The 15,419-nt window shown below is 43.8% G+C and overlaps 3 protein-coding genes across 6 annotated transcripts in view; 2 read left to right on the plus strand and 1 right to left on the minus strand.

The window, feature by feature from the left end:
- LOC131884877 (uncharacterized) overlaps window positions 1-723 on the plus strand; it is a 3,555-nt gene extending 2,832 nt beyond the window's left edge. Inside the window, exon 3 of the mRNA XM_059232771.1 lies at window positions 7-723. Coding sequence (XP_059088754.1) covers window positions 7-723 — 717 coding nt within the window. The remainder of the gene's footprint in view (window positions 1-6) is intronic.
- Window positions 724-731: 8 nt separating this feature from the next.
- Window positions 732-6,030, plus strand: LOC131884457 (uncharacterized). 3 transcript variants are annotated; one of them, XM_059232244.1, is made up of 11 exons: window positions 732-936; window positions 1,130-1,291; window positions 1,363-2,579; window positions 2,650-2,926; window positions 3,098-3,247; window positions 3,351-3,679; window positions 3,763-4,120; window positions 4,417-4,673; window positions 4,942-5,288; window positions 5,419-5,817; window positions 5,877-6,030. In XM_059232244.1, the coding sequence occupies exons 1-11, from the start codon at window positions 873-875 to the stop codon at window positions 6,022-6,024; spliced, it is 3,708 nt and encodes a 1,235-aa protein (XP_059088227.1). In that variant the 5' UTR covers window positions 732-872; the 3' UTR covers window positions 6,025-6,030. The 3 variants fall into 3 exon arrangements, with proteins under 3 accessions (XP_059088227.1, XP_059088228.1, XP_059088229.1); XM_059232245.1 differs by having other exon boundaries at window positions 743-936; window positions 1,126-1,291; XM_059232246.1 differs by lacking the exons at window positions 732-936; window positions 1,130-1,291 and having other exon boundaries at window positions 1,530-1,655; window positions 1,871-2,579.
- A 4,016-nt stretch (window positions 6,031-10,046) lies between these two features.
- LOC131884459 (LIM domain-containing protein jub-like) lies at window positions 10,047-15,089 on the minus strand. Of its 2 annotated transcripts, XM_059232249.1 has the most exons (10): window positions 13,134-15,089; window positions 12,856-13,055; window positions 12,374-12,781; window positions 11,578-11,913; window positions 11,252-11,421; window positions 11,124-11,186; window positions 10,863-11,045; window positions 10,581-10,772; window positions 10,422-10,514; window positions 10,047-10,271 (listed from the first exon to the last, which is right to left on the minus strand). In XM_059232249.1, exons 1-9 carry the CDS (start codon window positions 14,213-14,215, stop codon window positions 10,443-10,445), a joined length of 2,706 nt encoding a protein of 901 aa, XP_059088232.1. In that variant the 5' UTR covers window positions 14,216-15,089; the 3' UTR covers window positions 10,047-10,271; window positions 10,422-10,442. The 2 variants fall into 2 exon arrangements, with proteins under 2 accessions (XP_059088232.1, XP_059088233.1); XM_059232250.1 differs by lacking the exon at window positions 10,422-10,514 and having other exon boundaries at window positions 13,134-15,088.
- Between the last annotated feature and the right edge of the window lie 330 nt (window positions 15,090-15,419).

Below are 15,419 nucleotides of genomic sequence, written 5' to 3' on the forward strand. Positions count from 1 at the left end.
GAGTGCCTCCGAAGAGAGCAGATCCTGGAGATGCGCAAGAAGCGCTTCTACACAAGGCTCAAACAAGATGGACAAACCGTTGTACCCAAAAAATCACAGCCGGCTTTCACGGACTTGGTTCGATTCAAGGATGAGATCGGACGCACTCGAATTCGAAGGGATTCCGATGAGGCCACAACTGTATCGTCAGGCATCTTGGAAAGCGACTCGGAAGACAATCATCTAAAGAGCAGTGAAAGAGCCAAGGAGGATAAGGTGTCTCCCTGGCTTAAAGCTGGCTTGAACGAATTAACTCGATTAGAAGCCTCGCGGCGCAGGTCAAAACTAACTTTGATGGATGGGTTCGACGATCCCATTCGCAAAGAGCGAAGTTTACTCTCGAAAGCCATGGCCAAGGGCTTTGGCAAAGAGCTCGATTTGATTGTCATGGATGGAACAGTGAAATGCATTGGCTCTCGATTTGAGGAGGACGGGGGCAGGATTGAGCAACAACTAACCATTGAATCCATTAACTTTGACGAAATGACTGATCAGAGCGGAAACTTGACTCCGAAATTCGAGGACCAAACCCCGCCTTTAGTGCGCTGGAATGAGCCGGAGGACATCTCTCTGCCCATGAGCTTGGAGCCATCGTTGTCTGAGCGACTCGAAAAATCCGTTCAAGAGGAAACGGAAACGGTACTCACTTTCAACGAGTTCCTTGATCTAATGGAAGTATTCTAAACCCTATTGCGATCTATTGTGTTCACGAAAGTGTGTCAAAGTCAACAACATAAGTTACTGCTTGAAACAAGATGCCTTTAAAATTCATCGTCTGTGATTTGTGATCGGCACTTTGGCTGACAATAAAGTTGTTTTTCTATTGACACATCATGGTGATCTCGTTATTGTTGGCAGCGTTTTTGGCTACAGTTTTATCGCTAGTTGGCTCCACGGGTAACAAATCTCAAACGAACCTTGACACTGGCTTGCCCATGAAAACACTCCTTCAAACACATTCTTTTATGTCTTGCAATGTCGAAAAACGACCATTTTTCCGCAATATGACGAAGAAAAACCACTGCTTCTTGCTAGATGATTAAGTAGTGCAATTTGATTGCGATTTGAAATGTCCTTTTACACTAGATAGAACTGGGCTCTCTGCGTCACAACGACTTTTTGGAATCAATGACTACTGTGCAACATTACGCCCCTTTAGTGGATGGATGGTCCAGTAGTTCCACTCCAAGAGCATCATATGTTCCAAAGCGAAAACATATTTGGAGACTTCTGAACGACGAGAAAGACACAGGCACGTTTACTATCTTTTACTGTTGAATAATGTAACAATTGGCTGACTCTGATTAATGCAATGCTCGCCAGGTGAACGAAGGCAACTAATTGTTGGGGGTGGATTTGATGGTAACGAAGTCTTGGAAGATATTGAGCCGTTGTCCCAAGGTCATGAATTCTGGAAAAAATCATTCCCAGAACCGCTGGCTTTCCCCTTTTTTACTTACTTGGGGGAAAAGATTGTTGCTTGTGGAACACCAAAATCTGAATGGAATGAGCTTCAATTGATCAATGGATCGGCACAATACATGACGAGTTGTTGGCACAAACGGAAAGATCTTGACGGACCTTGGCACACTTTGAATACCTTTCCTTTGGCCTTGGTGGGTTCAGCACATGTTACTTACCAAAACTCAATTTGGTACACTTTTGGAGGGTTCGAACTTTCTTCAAAAGAATTTTCAAATCAAGTACTTGCTCTTCATGAGGATTCGAAGGATTGGCAAGTGATCGGGCATTTGCCCAACGGATTAGTGGGAGCATGTGCAGTAATCCAAAACCAAACTGTGTTCCTCTCCGGTGGCCACACTTACGACAGGGTGTTCCAAAACATTTGGAAATTTGACGTGAGGAGCCCAGAATGGAAAGAAGTCGGGGCTATGCAAGTCCCAAGAGCCCACCATGCTTGCGTTACAACTGAAATTGCGGGAAACCAAGTGGTCATTTCAGCTGGAGGGTTTCACTTGGGTCCCAGAGACATGTTCCAAGTTTTAAACTCCGTGGAAGTGTTCTATCCCAACGGACAAGTTAAAGACTTGGCCAACATTCCAAGTTTGACCACGCCCAGGCTTGGATTTAGATTATTCATGCCTGATGAAGGCAAATTAATGGCAGTTGGAGGACTCAACCAATTTGGAACTCTGGGAACATGTGAAGTTTTAAAGATTCATGATGATTCTGCAAACTGGGAACTAACACAAAATGGATGTTTGAGGCGTCCACGTGCCTTTTTTGCTAGCATGGAATCGACTGAATTGACAAAACACAAGCGAAGCATTGAGAAGCCACTGGCACACTCGAATTATCTCGGTTCCAATGCCTACCCCCACGACATGGATAACTTTTATTCCTCGGAGGATGAAGAGGATTATTTACCAAGGGAACCGAGGGACAAAACGATCCCTACTCTGGCTAATTTTAACAGAGGTTTCAGGCCTGTCCAATCTAAGCCTGATGTCGTACCCAAAGTCATATTGCTGGGAGGGTTAAATGTTAAGCAGTTAGCCAATATGGATAGTATGAGCAAGGTAAAATGTTACTTGAAATCAATGCTTATCTCTAATGATGAAAAAGTAAACCATCGCGGTACATTCCTAGGTCAATGAACAAGGCATTTTTACTGCAAATGAGCACTTACCGGAAAAGTCGAGAATGTTGATAGCTGGTCATTTATCGGGGTACCTGGTTGTTTGTGGTGGTACCAGCTCTCCTTACTCACATGAGGCTAAATTGGGAGACCTCAAGGTCAGCTCGGATTGTTTCCAAAAGTCCACAGAAGGTTCGGCAAGATCGGCTTGGGAAAAGTTTGGACCATTGCCGATCCCCGTTTTAGCTGCGTCCACGGCTGTCGCCAATAACACTCTTTACATCATAGGTGAGTGCCCTCAATATCCACGCGAATGTTCCACTATCACGTCATTCTTTATGTCGGGAAAGCGAAATTGATTCAGTGTACTTCGCATAGCTTTATCTAGTACTCTCCTGGTTCGTAACTCGCGAACAAAAGTTAGCCTAGAAGTAAAGTGCATACTCACCTCGCTTCCAGGAGGATACGAACGAGTGGGCGAAGACAAGGAAGTGTTCCACCAAACTGCCATGACCTTGACGCTTGACGGTCATGGTGCTCCAACTTTTGTACCCAACGTTAAGTTTCTCAAAATGCACAGAGCAGGTGCAGCTTCCTTAGTGTACGAGGGTAAATACTGTATCTCTAGGTCTGCAGACAGCCATATTCATGAGGTCTGTACAAGTGATTTAATAAGATCCCAATTGATTCATTCCATTCTCCCCTGATACAGAGCGATATGTCCTCACGATTGCTGGACATAATGCCACGGGCTATCACAACTGTCTGGAAATTTACGACACCAAGAAACACGAGCGGTTTTACAAGGGAATATGGAAATTGAACTTTCCCCGGGCTTATCACGCATGTGCTGTTGTAAAGTCCTTCCAAACCGCGGCTTTGGGGGTGACCGATGCCATTTTATGTGCTGGGGGGATTGCCAGTGGACTGGGCTCCAGTAGTCTAGACTTGGTGGATTCCATCGAGTATTGGCATTTTGGGAAGTTTATTGAAGACAAGAAAAAGCACAAATGGCATGTCATGGATCAGAAGCTCAACAAGGTATAGAATGAGGGAAACATAGTCTCATGGGATAAAGACCGATAGGTTCAGGCAGAGTAAGCAATCTATTATTTCATTTATAGCCGCGTTTTGCTTTGGCCCTGGTTAGAATCAATTGGAACCAGACCGCTGTAGTTGGAGGGACAAACTTTGAAGACACTGAATTACCCGGGGAAATCGTGGACAACTCGAATGTTAAATCTGAAATCAAAGAAGCCTCCAAGCTGAGCTCAAGTTTTGCCTTTACGGCGTCAGTTCTCTTTCCAAATGGACCAAACAGTCTCACTTTCAAACAATCACCAATAACATTAGAACTTTCTCCATCCTCATCAACAGCATCAACAACTTTAAGAAAAGACAACCCGTCTACTACAATACGACCATCTGACAATGTTCTAAATGATGACGTCGTTATCTTAAGTGAGGCAAACCCAGATGTGGGTAAGTGAAGATTTTTCACATTTCCCTATTGTTTTATTTGATTTGCTTCCTTCCCTTGTGTCACAGTAGAGGGAAATTTTTCATTCAAAATTTCGACAAATTGTATAGCGATTTCATGTGATTGATTGACTGAATATACTTGTCAATCCTCTTCCTTGTTGTTACAATGTCTCTGTACTTCCCGAATGGAAAGCAAGTGTGTTCTTCTATGGTCGGTTCCTATAGCCTCGTTCTACTGATGATGAAATTCATTGTCAATATTTGACAACATACCAAGTTCTTTATTCATTTTCTAGACACAATCATGGACAATGAGATCGTGGACAATGGAATTCTGCTCATCAACAGTGAGCCAAGAACTCACGGGACAAGAAGTGATTATCTGGTGCCTGGTCGTTATACGATTCCTCGCATTCTGATTGACCTTCCACGCACCAGAATGATGGCTATGGGAGGCTTCTTTGAAAGCTCCAATCTGATTGTCTTATGCGGGGGATACAGTTCCAACATGATTCCGAAGACATTTTCCAACGATGGGACCGCTTCAACAGAGGTACGCTCTAGTATCCTCGAAGTATGGACAGTACCGTACATGTATGTAGTCAACGGTGTACAAACAACTCAACACACCAGAAAGCAAGCTCAGTTAAAGAGAACGCCATAAATGTGGCCTTAAAGGGGCTTGTATCTTTACTTTCACTTTATGGACTCTCCAGGATGACTGTGGGCCTTTTTGGAAAGTAAACAAACTGGATGATTTTAGCACACACGATCGTGGCACCAAAATGCACTTACTTCATTCTCTATGGTTTGCGTTGCAGGGATTAGAACAAGGTTGCTTTGCTTACTCATTGGACCTCAAATCTTGGCACAAAATCCCAGCGATGAAAACACCTTTGGCAGAATGTGCGTTCGTGATGCAAAAACATATGCTGTTCATGTTTGGTGGGATTCAACCGAAGGAGGATTCAAATGCGATTGAAGAATATTGTGAAAGCCAGACCTCGACCTGGTTTTCACGAAACATTCGCACTTTGAGCGTCAACTTTGAATCAAAAACCAGCGAATTGCGATGCTCGGAAATCAAATTGCCTTTAGAAGCAGCTGGTGGATGTGCTGTGGCCTTAGAGGATGATGTCTTCATCTTGGGAGGCCGGAATTCGTGGAGGTGATAATTAAATAGTTTTCATCGCATCCATCACCTTGGTGGAGATAGCCGAGTACAACTACTTGAAATAGCTGAAATAGCACAAGATTCATAATGTAAGTTAGATTCCCTCCCGTTGATTACCTCTTAGGATTCACAGAACCGTCTATAAATTGACAACCCAAGGCAACAACAGCGATTCGCATCTATCGAAACTACCAATAATGAATGAAGGACGCTCGTCCTTGGGATGTTCTCTAGTGATTGCAGAAGGGTCCAAGATGCTTTTTGCAGGCGGTGGATACTCACTAAGCCTGTTATCCAAAAATGGGTTAAAGTCGATTGAAATGCTTAATATTGGTCATAGCTCATCATCATGGATCACTGTTGGACAAATGAAACAACCCAGATTTGGGTTCACCATGGAGAACAAATTACACTTGAATACCATCCTCATGGTGGGTGGGTTGAGCTCAAATGGCCTCGTTGAACAAATGGAAGGGTTCGAGTTCAACGAGAGGAAATCCAGTCCAGTTTGTGGCTGTCCCTTGTGAGCTGACTAATGTCATCATCATAAATGACTTTTTCAATTGATAACTTTTTTCACAGATCAATGGCCTACCCGCTCAATCTGCTCATTCCGTTAAAGGCCCTGAACCCACTTGCGACATCTGTGTCATCCAAAACTGAATGTGAAGCCTCATGCCGCCATAGGAATGAGCTCAAACATGACGAATGGAGCGTAATAAAAAGCTGATTATCAGATATGTGTTTAATCTACCCTCTACGATCAAGATGGTCTATTGACTTGAAAATGAGATTAGAAAGAAAAAGGAGAAAACATAGATTTATGCCGCTGGAATAGCACGTGACATGATTTGGCAATTTTCAACTTGTTCACTCGCCTGGTCTGAGAACCTTCCTCGATATCTGGGGACGTCATCATCCCTCCCAGCTGTCTGATATGGCAATTTTTACAAATGAGGTGATCATGAAGCGGATAATATGGATAATATGGCTTATCCGGTTCGTCCGTGAGTTGAATCTCGTAACCATCACTGATGCAGCAATCCACATGAAAGTCTTTTTCCATGGCCACCCATCGGACAGTCCCCTCTGCTCCCTAAAAGAACGGAATGAAATTCCGCTCCATGACCTTTGGGTCAATTCCTTTGAACACTCTACTCGTAGATAATGGCGGTGAAGATGTTGAGCAGGTCTCATCTATGAAAGATGTAGATGTAGTCCTCCAAAATAATAGAAAATTCGATTAGCATATCCAATGGGTAAAGCTTTTCAAATGTGTGGTTGGATATGATTCACGCGTTTGGGCTCCAATGAGTTCAGCGGGTTTGCAAAAGGTCGAAAAAGTCCAAAGATGTTTCACTAGGAACACCACAGGAATGAGAGAGATCTCGTATTGGGAGAGACTAAAAAAAGTTGCGTAAAACAACTAAAAAAAGTAACTGATACTGTACGTCTTCAAAGGCATCCATGAGCTTACAGTTGCATTTCTTGTCCCAGGCGTCAATGACACCTACCCGATCAACTACGTCTTCAAAGGCATCCATGAGCTTTATCCCAACCCATGATTTAACAACCACCGCCACAGGTTTAGATAGACCGCCAGCTGAATCTAGCACCAGTGGAAACAGAGCGGTTCTGCCAGATAACCATAGGCTAAAGCCGCCAAATGTCCCCCCCAAAAACGCCAATTCAAGACCTTTCAAATTTGCTTTAAAAACGCCAGAAAAACGCCAGCTATCCTCTTAGTATTTTAGGGCACTTTAATCTACAATCGGATGCATTACTGCTTGATTTGAATTTACTTGGTTAAATCTCATGATTAATTAAATAAGTAATTTTTTCCAAAACTGTAGCTAGGGAAACTTATGTTAGCGTGACCATGCCATGAATTCAGTAAAAAAATGCAGTGCCAGTTTTTTCCAAAATTGTGCCAAATCTTAAGCATTTTTCGAGTATAAACAATGGATTGTGATGGCTTGTAAACTTGAAAACACCAACTATGAAACCTGTATTGGAACAGTAATGTACGTATTCTATCTGCACTAAACACAGCTATGTTATTTCTAAAGAAATGAATTGATGACCATACATTGACGAATGATCCACAATACACGTGTACCACTTTGTGCTAAAAGTGTGCTGTATTTAAATAAATGGTTGCATGAAACTGAAAGTGTGACGAGATAAAATTCCCAAGGCACAAGTTTCATTTTTTAAAGCGTCCAGAGGGCTGAGGAAAAATATGCACATGTTTCAGAATTGAGCACCGCCAACTAGTCGGTGGAGAATAACGTTTCTTAGGAGTTAAACAAACTCTAGCGGCCAATAAAGGAAAAAGAGTGTTAGCAGGGAAGAACCATGACTTTTTTGCTTCAGTCAAAACTTTTGGGATCATGTGAAGACAGATACGAACAAAAGTGATTAAACTTCTAATGAATGATTTGAGTTGATGTGAGATTGCAAAATAAGAGCGATGAGTAGAGACCTTTTTAGTGTGTAGTTTAAATATCTTGTCATTTTGGGACATTTTTAAACATTCAGGTGGTTTTGACCAAATTTCCGAAAAAATAACAGTTTAGTTGTCTATTAATCCTAAGATTGGACATTTTTCTATCAAGTTTTTGTACCAAAGAACATTAATAATGCATCTTGGCATATATGTTGCACTTTAATACTTCAAGGAGTCATTTGTTACGTTCGTTTTTGCTTAAGAAATTCAGCCCTGCCTCCAGTGGTGCGTTTTTTTTGTTGTAATCCTGAACTTAATTGGTTAATGAACAAGAAAGTTCATGTAGTTCAACTTAGCATTGCATTTATCCAAATCTTGGCTACGTTTTTTAGCAAGATAAAGCAATTGAAAGTGCAAAATATGAAAACCACTCTTTTTCTAACTAGTCCTTAAATAATTTATAAAGAGTGTTAATAGTTCGTGGCATTTGAAATTTAGACCTTTGAGAGGAGGATGATTTTTAAGAAGTTGCAATATTGGCTTTAGTAAAGTTTGCAACACCCAATTTGAGATTCTGTGATACATGTACACCAAAATAAAAGTGCAAAGAAAATGATCCATTTAGTACAGCCTCTTTTCAACACAATTGGTCATTTAAGTTCAATAAATTATTTACAGTTGACAAATTCATTAGATACAGTACCGTATTCATTACTTGAATATTTAGTAGCATTGTTTTGGCTCAATTAAAATTTAATCATAAAAACTCGTTGATGTGCAGAGTCTCAAATTTCACACTTACTTTTGATTAAAAAAGCAATAGCAACTAGTAATATCTGTGAATCAAATACTTTCAATTTCTTAACGATTGGGCCTGCTTTGTTATGAAGCAGTTGAATATTTTTAGTATCTCTAGTGATGAGAGTTCTGATTTAGTAGTTAATAATAATGCCCCCACACAAATAACTGAATTGATTTCTTTGCAAGGAATCTAGTCCAACTTCTTAACCCATACTTTTCATCATCAAACTTGATGTATGAGTTGTTCAAACAATAAACAACCTTTACTGCATTGTTGTTGCAGCCTATCACCCTATAGAAATATCAAAAGGAGTAATGGGATCAAATGATTATCAAAATTAAATGAAGGGTACCAGAAAGGTTGGAAAGTAAAGAAAGTTAATTTCCAAGTAATGAGTTATTATCAATCAAAATGATTGCCTGAATTTGATGTGAGAATAATTACTTTTTTGAGNTGATTGAATGAATGAACTTGTCAATCCTCTTCCTTGTTGTTACAATGTCTCTGTACCTCCCGAAGTGAAAGCAAGTGTGTTCTACTATGGTCGATTTTTATGGTCTCGATCTACTGATGATGAAATTCATTTAGAGTCCCTGAATTGACGAACAATGTGAAAGCCAAACCCCGACTTGGTTTTCACGAAACATTCGCACTCTAAGCGTCAACTTCGAATCAAAGACTAGCGAATTTCAATGCTAGGAAACCAAATTGCCTTTAGAAGCCGCTGGTGGATGTGCTGTAGCTTTGGAGGATGATATTTTTGTCTTGGGCGGTCGGAATTCGTGGAGGTGATAATTTAATCAATTTCATTGCGCCCGCCGCCATGGTGGAAATGGCCGAGACCAAGAGATTCATAATGCAAGATTTTACCACCTTGATCCCCTCTTAGGATTCACAGAACCGTCTATAAATTGACAACCCAAGCCAACAACGGCAATTTGCATCCATCGAAACTTCCGATAATGAATGAAGGACGCTCAACCTTTGGATGTCCTCTAGTGATCACAGAAGGTTCAAAGATGCTCTATGCAGGAGGGAGACACTCACTAGGCCTGTTGTCAAAAAATGGGCCGAAGTCGATTGAAATATTGAATATTGGTAGAATCACGTCATCATGGATCACCGTCGGACGAAGATGAAGCAAGCCAGATTTGTGATTCACCGTGGAAAACAATTACATTTGAATACCATCGTCATGGTGGGTGGGTTGAGCTTATATGGCCTTATCGCACAAATGGAAAGATTCGAACTCAATGAGAGGAAATGGAGTCCAATTTGTGGCTGCCCTTTGCAAGCGGACTGACGTAATCATCACGCACGCTTTTTACTTTCAATTGAGAGTTCGTTTCACGGGTCAATGGCTTATCCGCTCAATCTGCTCGTTCCGTTAAAGGCCCTGAGCCCACCTGACATATCTGTGTCATCCAAAACTGAATGTGAGGCCACTGTAAGGCCATCAAAATGAGCTCAATGAGGACGAATGGAGCGGATACAAAACTGATTATCAGATATGTGTTTAATAACTGGAGAATAGGATAGTAAATTTCAAGTTTCACTAGTTTCTGCGATTAAGATGGTCTTTTTTCTGGAAAATAAGATTAGGAAAGGAACACAAATAAGAAATAAACGGGGATGAAAAAATGAACATGCCAGGGAGGAACCGTCCTGATTGGATGTAGTAGCAACCTGGACTTCAGCTCAATATATTGTAGACGGCAGACACACCCTAAAAGAGAAGAGTTAAAAATTGTCAATTACTTGGTATGGAAGTAGTCGAGCACGAAAAAGGGCAAAGCAAGATATGTACAAAAGGACATTCAGGACAACAAATACACAAACACGCCACGAACACATGTTATTCACACATGTTTCTTACGGTTTGGTCTTGAGTTCATGATCAATATTTCCTGTGCTGAGGATGGATGGGCTTAAATGCGGATTGCCTCGAGGAAAACATAGACTTATTCCGCTGCAATTGCACGCGACATGATTTGGCAATTTTCAACTTGTTCACCCGACTGGTTTGAGAACTTACCTCGATATCTGGGGACATCATCACTCCTCCCAACTGTTTGATATGGCAACTTTTACAAAAGAGGTGATCATCAAGCGGATAGCAACGCTTATCTGGTTCGTCCGTCAGTTGGATCTCGCAACCCTCACAGATGTAGCAATCCACATGAAAGTCTTTTTCCATGGCCACCACGCGGACGGTCTCCTCGGTTCCCTAAAAGTTCATTTTCACGTTACATTATGCTTTCTTAATGTGTTCGCAGAAAGAAGTATTTGATTAGGCATTTGATTATAGATTACTTACTTCCACAGGCGTGATGGCCTCGTTACAAGCAGCACATTTGGGAGCAAATATTCGATGGAAGTCGTTCACGCAATAGATTTTGTTATCAAAATCGACGGTGAATGGTACGCCATCCAGACACTCGTTGCAGACACAGCATCGAAAGCATCCCGGATGGTACGTCTTCCCCATGGCTTGTAAAATCTAAATCATAGGTTTGAAGGAAAGCACTACAAGTTAATTGATATTCCCTTGGGAAATTGGGAGTAGTGAGATCTTTACCGTTTCCATGATGAGATGACCGCAGATTCCACATTTTTCTGATGTTTGTTGGAAACCGGAGTACTGCAATTCAAAACGTGCTTCAATCACCAAACAAGGGCAATCAATGTTGAAATTTGGATTCTCACCATGTAATCTTCTTCACAATAGATTTTTCCGTTCACATTGTAAAAAGCCTTCCCTCTGAGAGTTCTCCCACATGAGCAACACACAAAACACGAGGAATGAAACAAAGAGTTCATGGCCTGACAAGCTTGTCCACTACCAGAAACTTTCTCACCACACGCAGCACACTCACCTAATACAAATATAAAGTTAAAAAATGAGCTCTGATCGCACGGTTTCATGTGAGGCGACGCGAGATAGATGATTTGCACAACCAAAAAAGCCCCTCGTCACCATCCTGCATCGTTTGTATGCTAATTTGTTCACTATTTGTTTACTGATGGCTTACCAAAGTATTCTGATTCCGCATCCTTTTCCATTTGCTCTTCAATTTGGCGAGTTAGCGCTTCCATTTTTCGTTCTGCTTCACTCGGACCGTTTTGTTTGGGAGGGGTGATGTTGTATGGGAGAAGGGGAGGTTTGAGTGCACCATTTGTGGGTGTGACATGGCCATTCTGGGGACTTGACTTGGAGTCATTTAAGCTGAGCCGACTCATATCAGGGGTGTCGTAGTATGTGCCATTGGAACCACTGGACTTACTCGAATCATACGAATTGGTCCTAGCTAGGATGGCAGAGATCTGGTGGGAGTGACTGACTCCATTTTGATGAGTTCCGTAGGTACCTGAGTTTGAAAAGGAAGCACATTAATCCGATGTGAACATCTTTCTCAGGTTCCGGTTCCCGGGTCGGATTACGGATTGAGGAAAAAACACCTTTGGGCATGGTCGCAGTGATTCCAGGATGTTTATGATATGAACCCGGATATTGCGAAAAGAGAGCACACTAATACAAAGTGATAGCAGTGCGAGTAGCAGTGGTGAAACGTCAAATTATTATTTGCTGTGAAAGGCTGGATGATCGAATTTCACTTTTGCTGAATCGAGCTTCTTGCTCCTCGCCTTGAATCGAGAACAAATCTTCTCGATGTTCATATTAAATTCCCCAAACAAATCTGATGGATCGATAACACTGATAACAATTTGACTCAGTTGGCGACAAATATTTGATTTTAGGGCCTATCTTGTTTCGAAAATAGATAAGCTTGCAACTTGGCCTACACACGTGACAGCAACCCAACTCACCTCCTTGGCTTCCATTTAGAACTTGTTTCACAATGTCTGGTCGAGCTGCAGACGACAAGACTTGAGCCAAATGCTGTTCATGATCGTCTTGGGTCCCGGGATAGGGCGGTGGAGGGGGAAGATTCACATAGTCTCGATAAAGATGATGGGACATGACAGCTGCGACGGTATTCGAGATCGGGGATTGCCTTTGAGACTGATTTTGTTCCACTTGTTGTTGCTGATGTTGCTGTAGTTGATACTGTTGCTGAGCAGAGGCCAATTGGGCCAAGAGTTGATGATTGGTCGAGGACGTGATAGTGTTGGTCATTCCCTGATTCAGATTGCTGACGGATGATGACGATGTTGACGAGGATGGAAAAGTACCGGACCAATTCACATAATTCGAAGATCCATTCAATAGAGGCACTATTGATGAAGCAAATGTTAGATGCTAATCCTTCCCAAATTACGCGTGGTAGGATCGTTTCCATGTAACTCACCATTTAAGAGTGCCAGTGGGACATCATCCACGTTCTCGTACACCGGAGGTCCAGTGCGTATCCGGGGACTGCCCGTCATTTGTGATCTAGATGGTCCATTATTGGGAGAAAGACGGTGGTGCAACGCATTGATATTGCTCCCCATGGTTGAGGACAACGAATAAGTTGGACTTCTGGTTAACATCCGAGCCTCCAGAGATCTGAACCATAGTATTGATTTTGATTTCCCGAAAAGCACTCAGTAGCCGTAAGGGCTTCCTTTGCAAATTTGGACTTACCTTGGAACAGTCTTCGTGAGCGACGAGGACACGATCGTGTGATGTCCAGAATACGGAGGTGGTGGAGGCGGTGGGGTAACTTGTTGCCCTCTTTGAGGTATCACCGGATACCCATCAATATTCTCGTAAATGGGGATATTTGTCAAGCTGGCCCGCTTCAATTGCGGGTATGAGCCCGGTTGATATTGGACCATTGCGTCGTTGGTCACGGTGGACACAGGCGTCTGAGCGTTGAGCGGGAGGGCGGACGAGACCCTATGGGGTTGGAGCAGAGGTTCCACTTTCGTGCTGCGAAGCGTTTGAGCCGTGACCGCACTCTGTTTCAATATCAACGAGGGCACGGATTGCTGATGCTGAGCCAAGAGCTCGGCTGGGCTGAGGCCTTTTTTGGAGGACAGCACGATATTCTGGGAACAAGGCACGGATGACGACACCACCGTGGGCGTCCCATTCCGCGAGGCGGCAATGATGGCTTGACGATTAAGTGACACATTCTCAGAAGAGAGCGAGGTGGTTCCATTTCGGCATGGCGCCGTGGGCACCATATGGGTCGAGACCCGGCCTCCAGGGTGGGGCATTGAATGGGATCCCGCCACTATGGGGGCGTGGCGGTGATTGGAACTATTCGAAGCATTCGATGCCTGGCTGAGGGCAACTTCACTGGGTCTCAATACCTGACCAGAGGTGAGATGGTTGCCCGCACTCTGTCGACGAATTCCATTGGCATTCTGAGCCGACTTCAATTGGTTGGACAGATTGATCTGATTGATCTTCTGCAAATATTGCATTTTCGCCGCCGCCACATTGATGGAGGTGGTCACCACAGATTGGTTATTGAGGGACACGTGGTTGGCATTGGCCGGGGTGGTAAGTGTGCCCCCACCGCCACCCCCGCTTCGGGAGGAGGAGGAGGAGGAAGAGTGGGAGGCATCACTGCCATTGGAGAGCCGCCGGGGAATTGCCCGATACTGACCATGGTGGTTGACCTGATTATTGGCCAGATTCTCCAAGTTGAGATCTTTCACACTCTTGGCCGCCACCCGGCGGATTTCCTCCTGGTAGCGATCCATGAAGGCACTCATGGGTGGAGACGTGGGTCACTAGTCGGTCCCTAGGTCAGGTTGGCTTTCCCACCACTTGCCTGCTCTGGTTTCGCCAATTTGTTTCATGTTCATTTCTCTGCCTTGCTCTCTCTCTCTCTCTCTCTTCGGTCGATCTATGGGCATGAAAGAGTAAAGAGTTCTCTGGGTTCGCTCTCACTGCATGCAGTGCGTGCAAGTAGTGTGTTGCCAGGACCACGGTGGTGGTGATGATGATGATGATGATAATGATGATGATGATAGTGATCCGGCTCACCAGTCAGCAGCAGGTCTCTCAGGTCTTACTGGCTGGCCAGCCCACCAACCATCTTTGTGTTGTGGAGTCCTCTTTTGAGCCCTCTTTGTTCAACTCTCTCTCTCCCTAGCTTGCTCGTCTCTCGCTCTCCAGATCTTGGGCTCCGTCCGTCCCTCTCTCTGTCTCTTCTATATTTCTCTGTGAAAATTTTGATTTCAGATTCAAGACAGGGGAATGTCGCACCAAGTACAAACACCAGGAGGATAGTTAGAGGATGGTGGGTGCCCTTCGTCCGACCGCTCCTCAACAATCATCACAACTGCTGCTTCGTTCGTCCACGATCAAACCCTGATCATGTTCATCATCATCATCATCAACATCAACATCGTCATCGTCATCATCATCGTTCTCATCAAGGTTTCGACTTGTTGGTCATCCTCATTGTTGTCCCGCGTCTCCCTAATTGCCCATACCAACTAGCCTAGCAGCATCACCACCCTCTTTCTCTCATCACCGTCCAGACAACCTCAGACCTCAGAACTCGGAGCCTCAGAGCCCAGACCTGGCTACCTTCATTCAGTGCACAGCCTCCCCCCCCTACACACACACACACACACACAGCACGTTCGTGATCGCTTGAACTCATCTACTCGGGAGAACTTCTTCCAAGTGGACGACAGGACTGAAGAGGGGTCACTACTCAGTACTCACCCATCCACCCTACCTTGGCTTCCCAGGAATTCACCACCAACACCAACTCCACCGTGAGTCCGTGAGTCCGTGACGAGCACTAGGCCAAGAACAACTCCACCAGCAGCATGGCCTCGGTGTCCGACCGAGCAGTCAAGTGCCAATGGCCAATCTTAATCTACGGACAGAATCTGGAGAAGCACATCCTGCGTGCGTCCGTGCGTGTTGGTGGCTGGTGGCTGGGTGGGTGGGTGAATGAGC

This window comes from Tigriopus californicus, chromosome 8 (genome assembly GCF_007210705.1).
Source record: "Tigriopus californicus strain San Diego chromosome 8, Tcal_SD_v2.1, whole genome shotgun sequence".
In the NCBI taxonomy this organism is placed as follows: Eukaryota; Metazoa; Arthropoda; class Copepoda; order Harpacticoida; family Harpacticidae; genus Tigriopus; species Tigriopus californicus.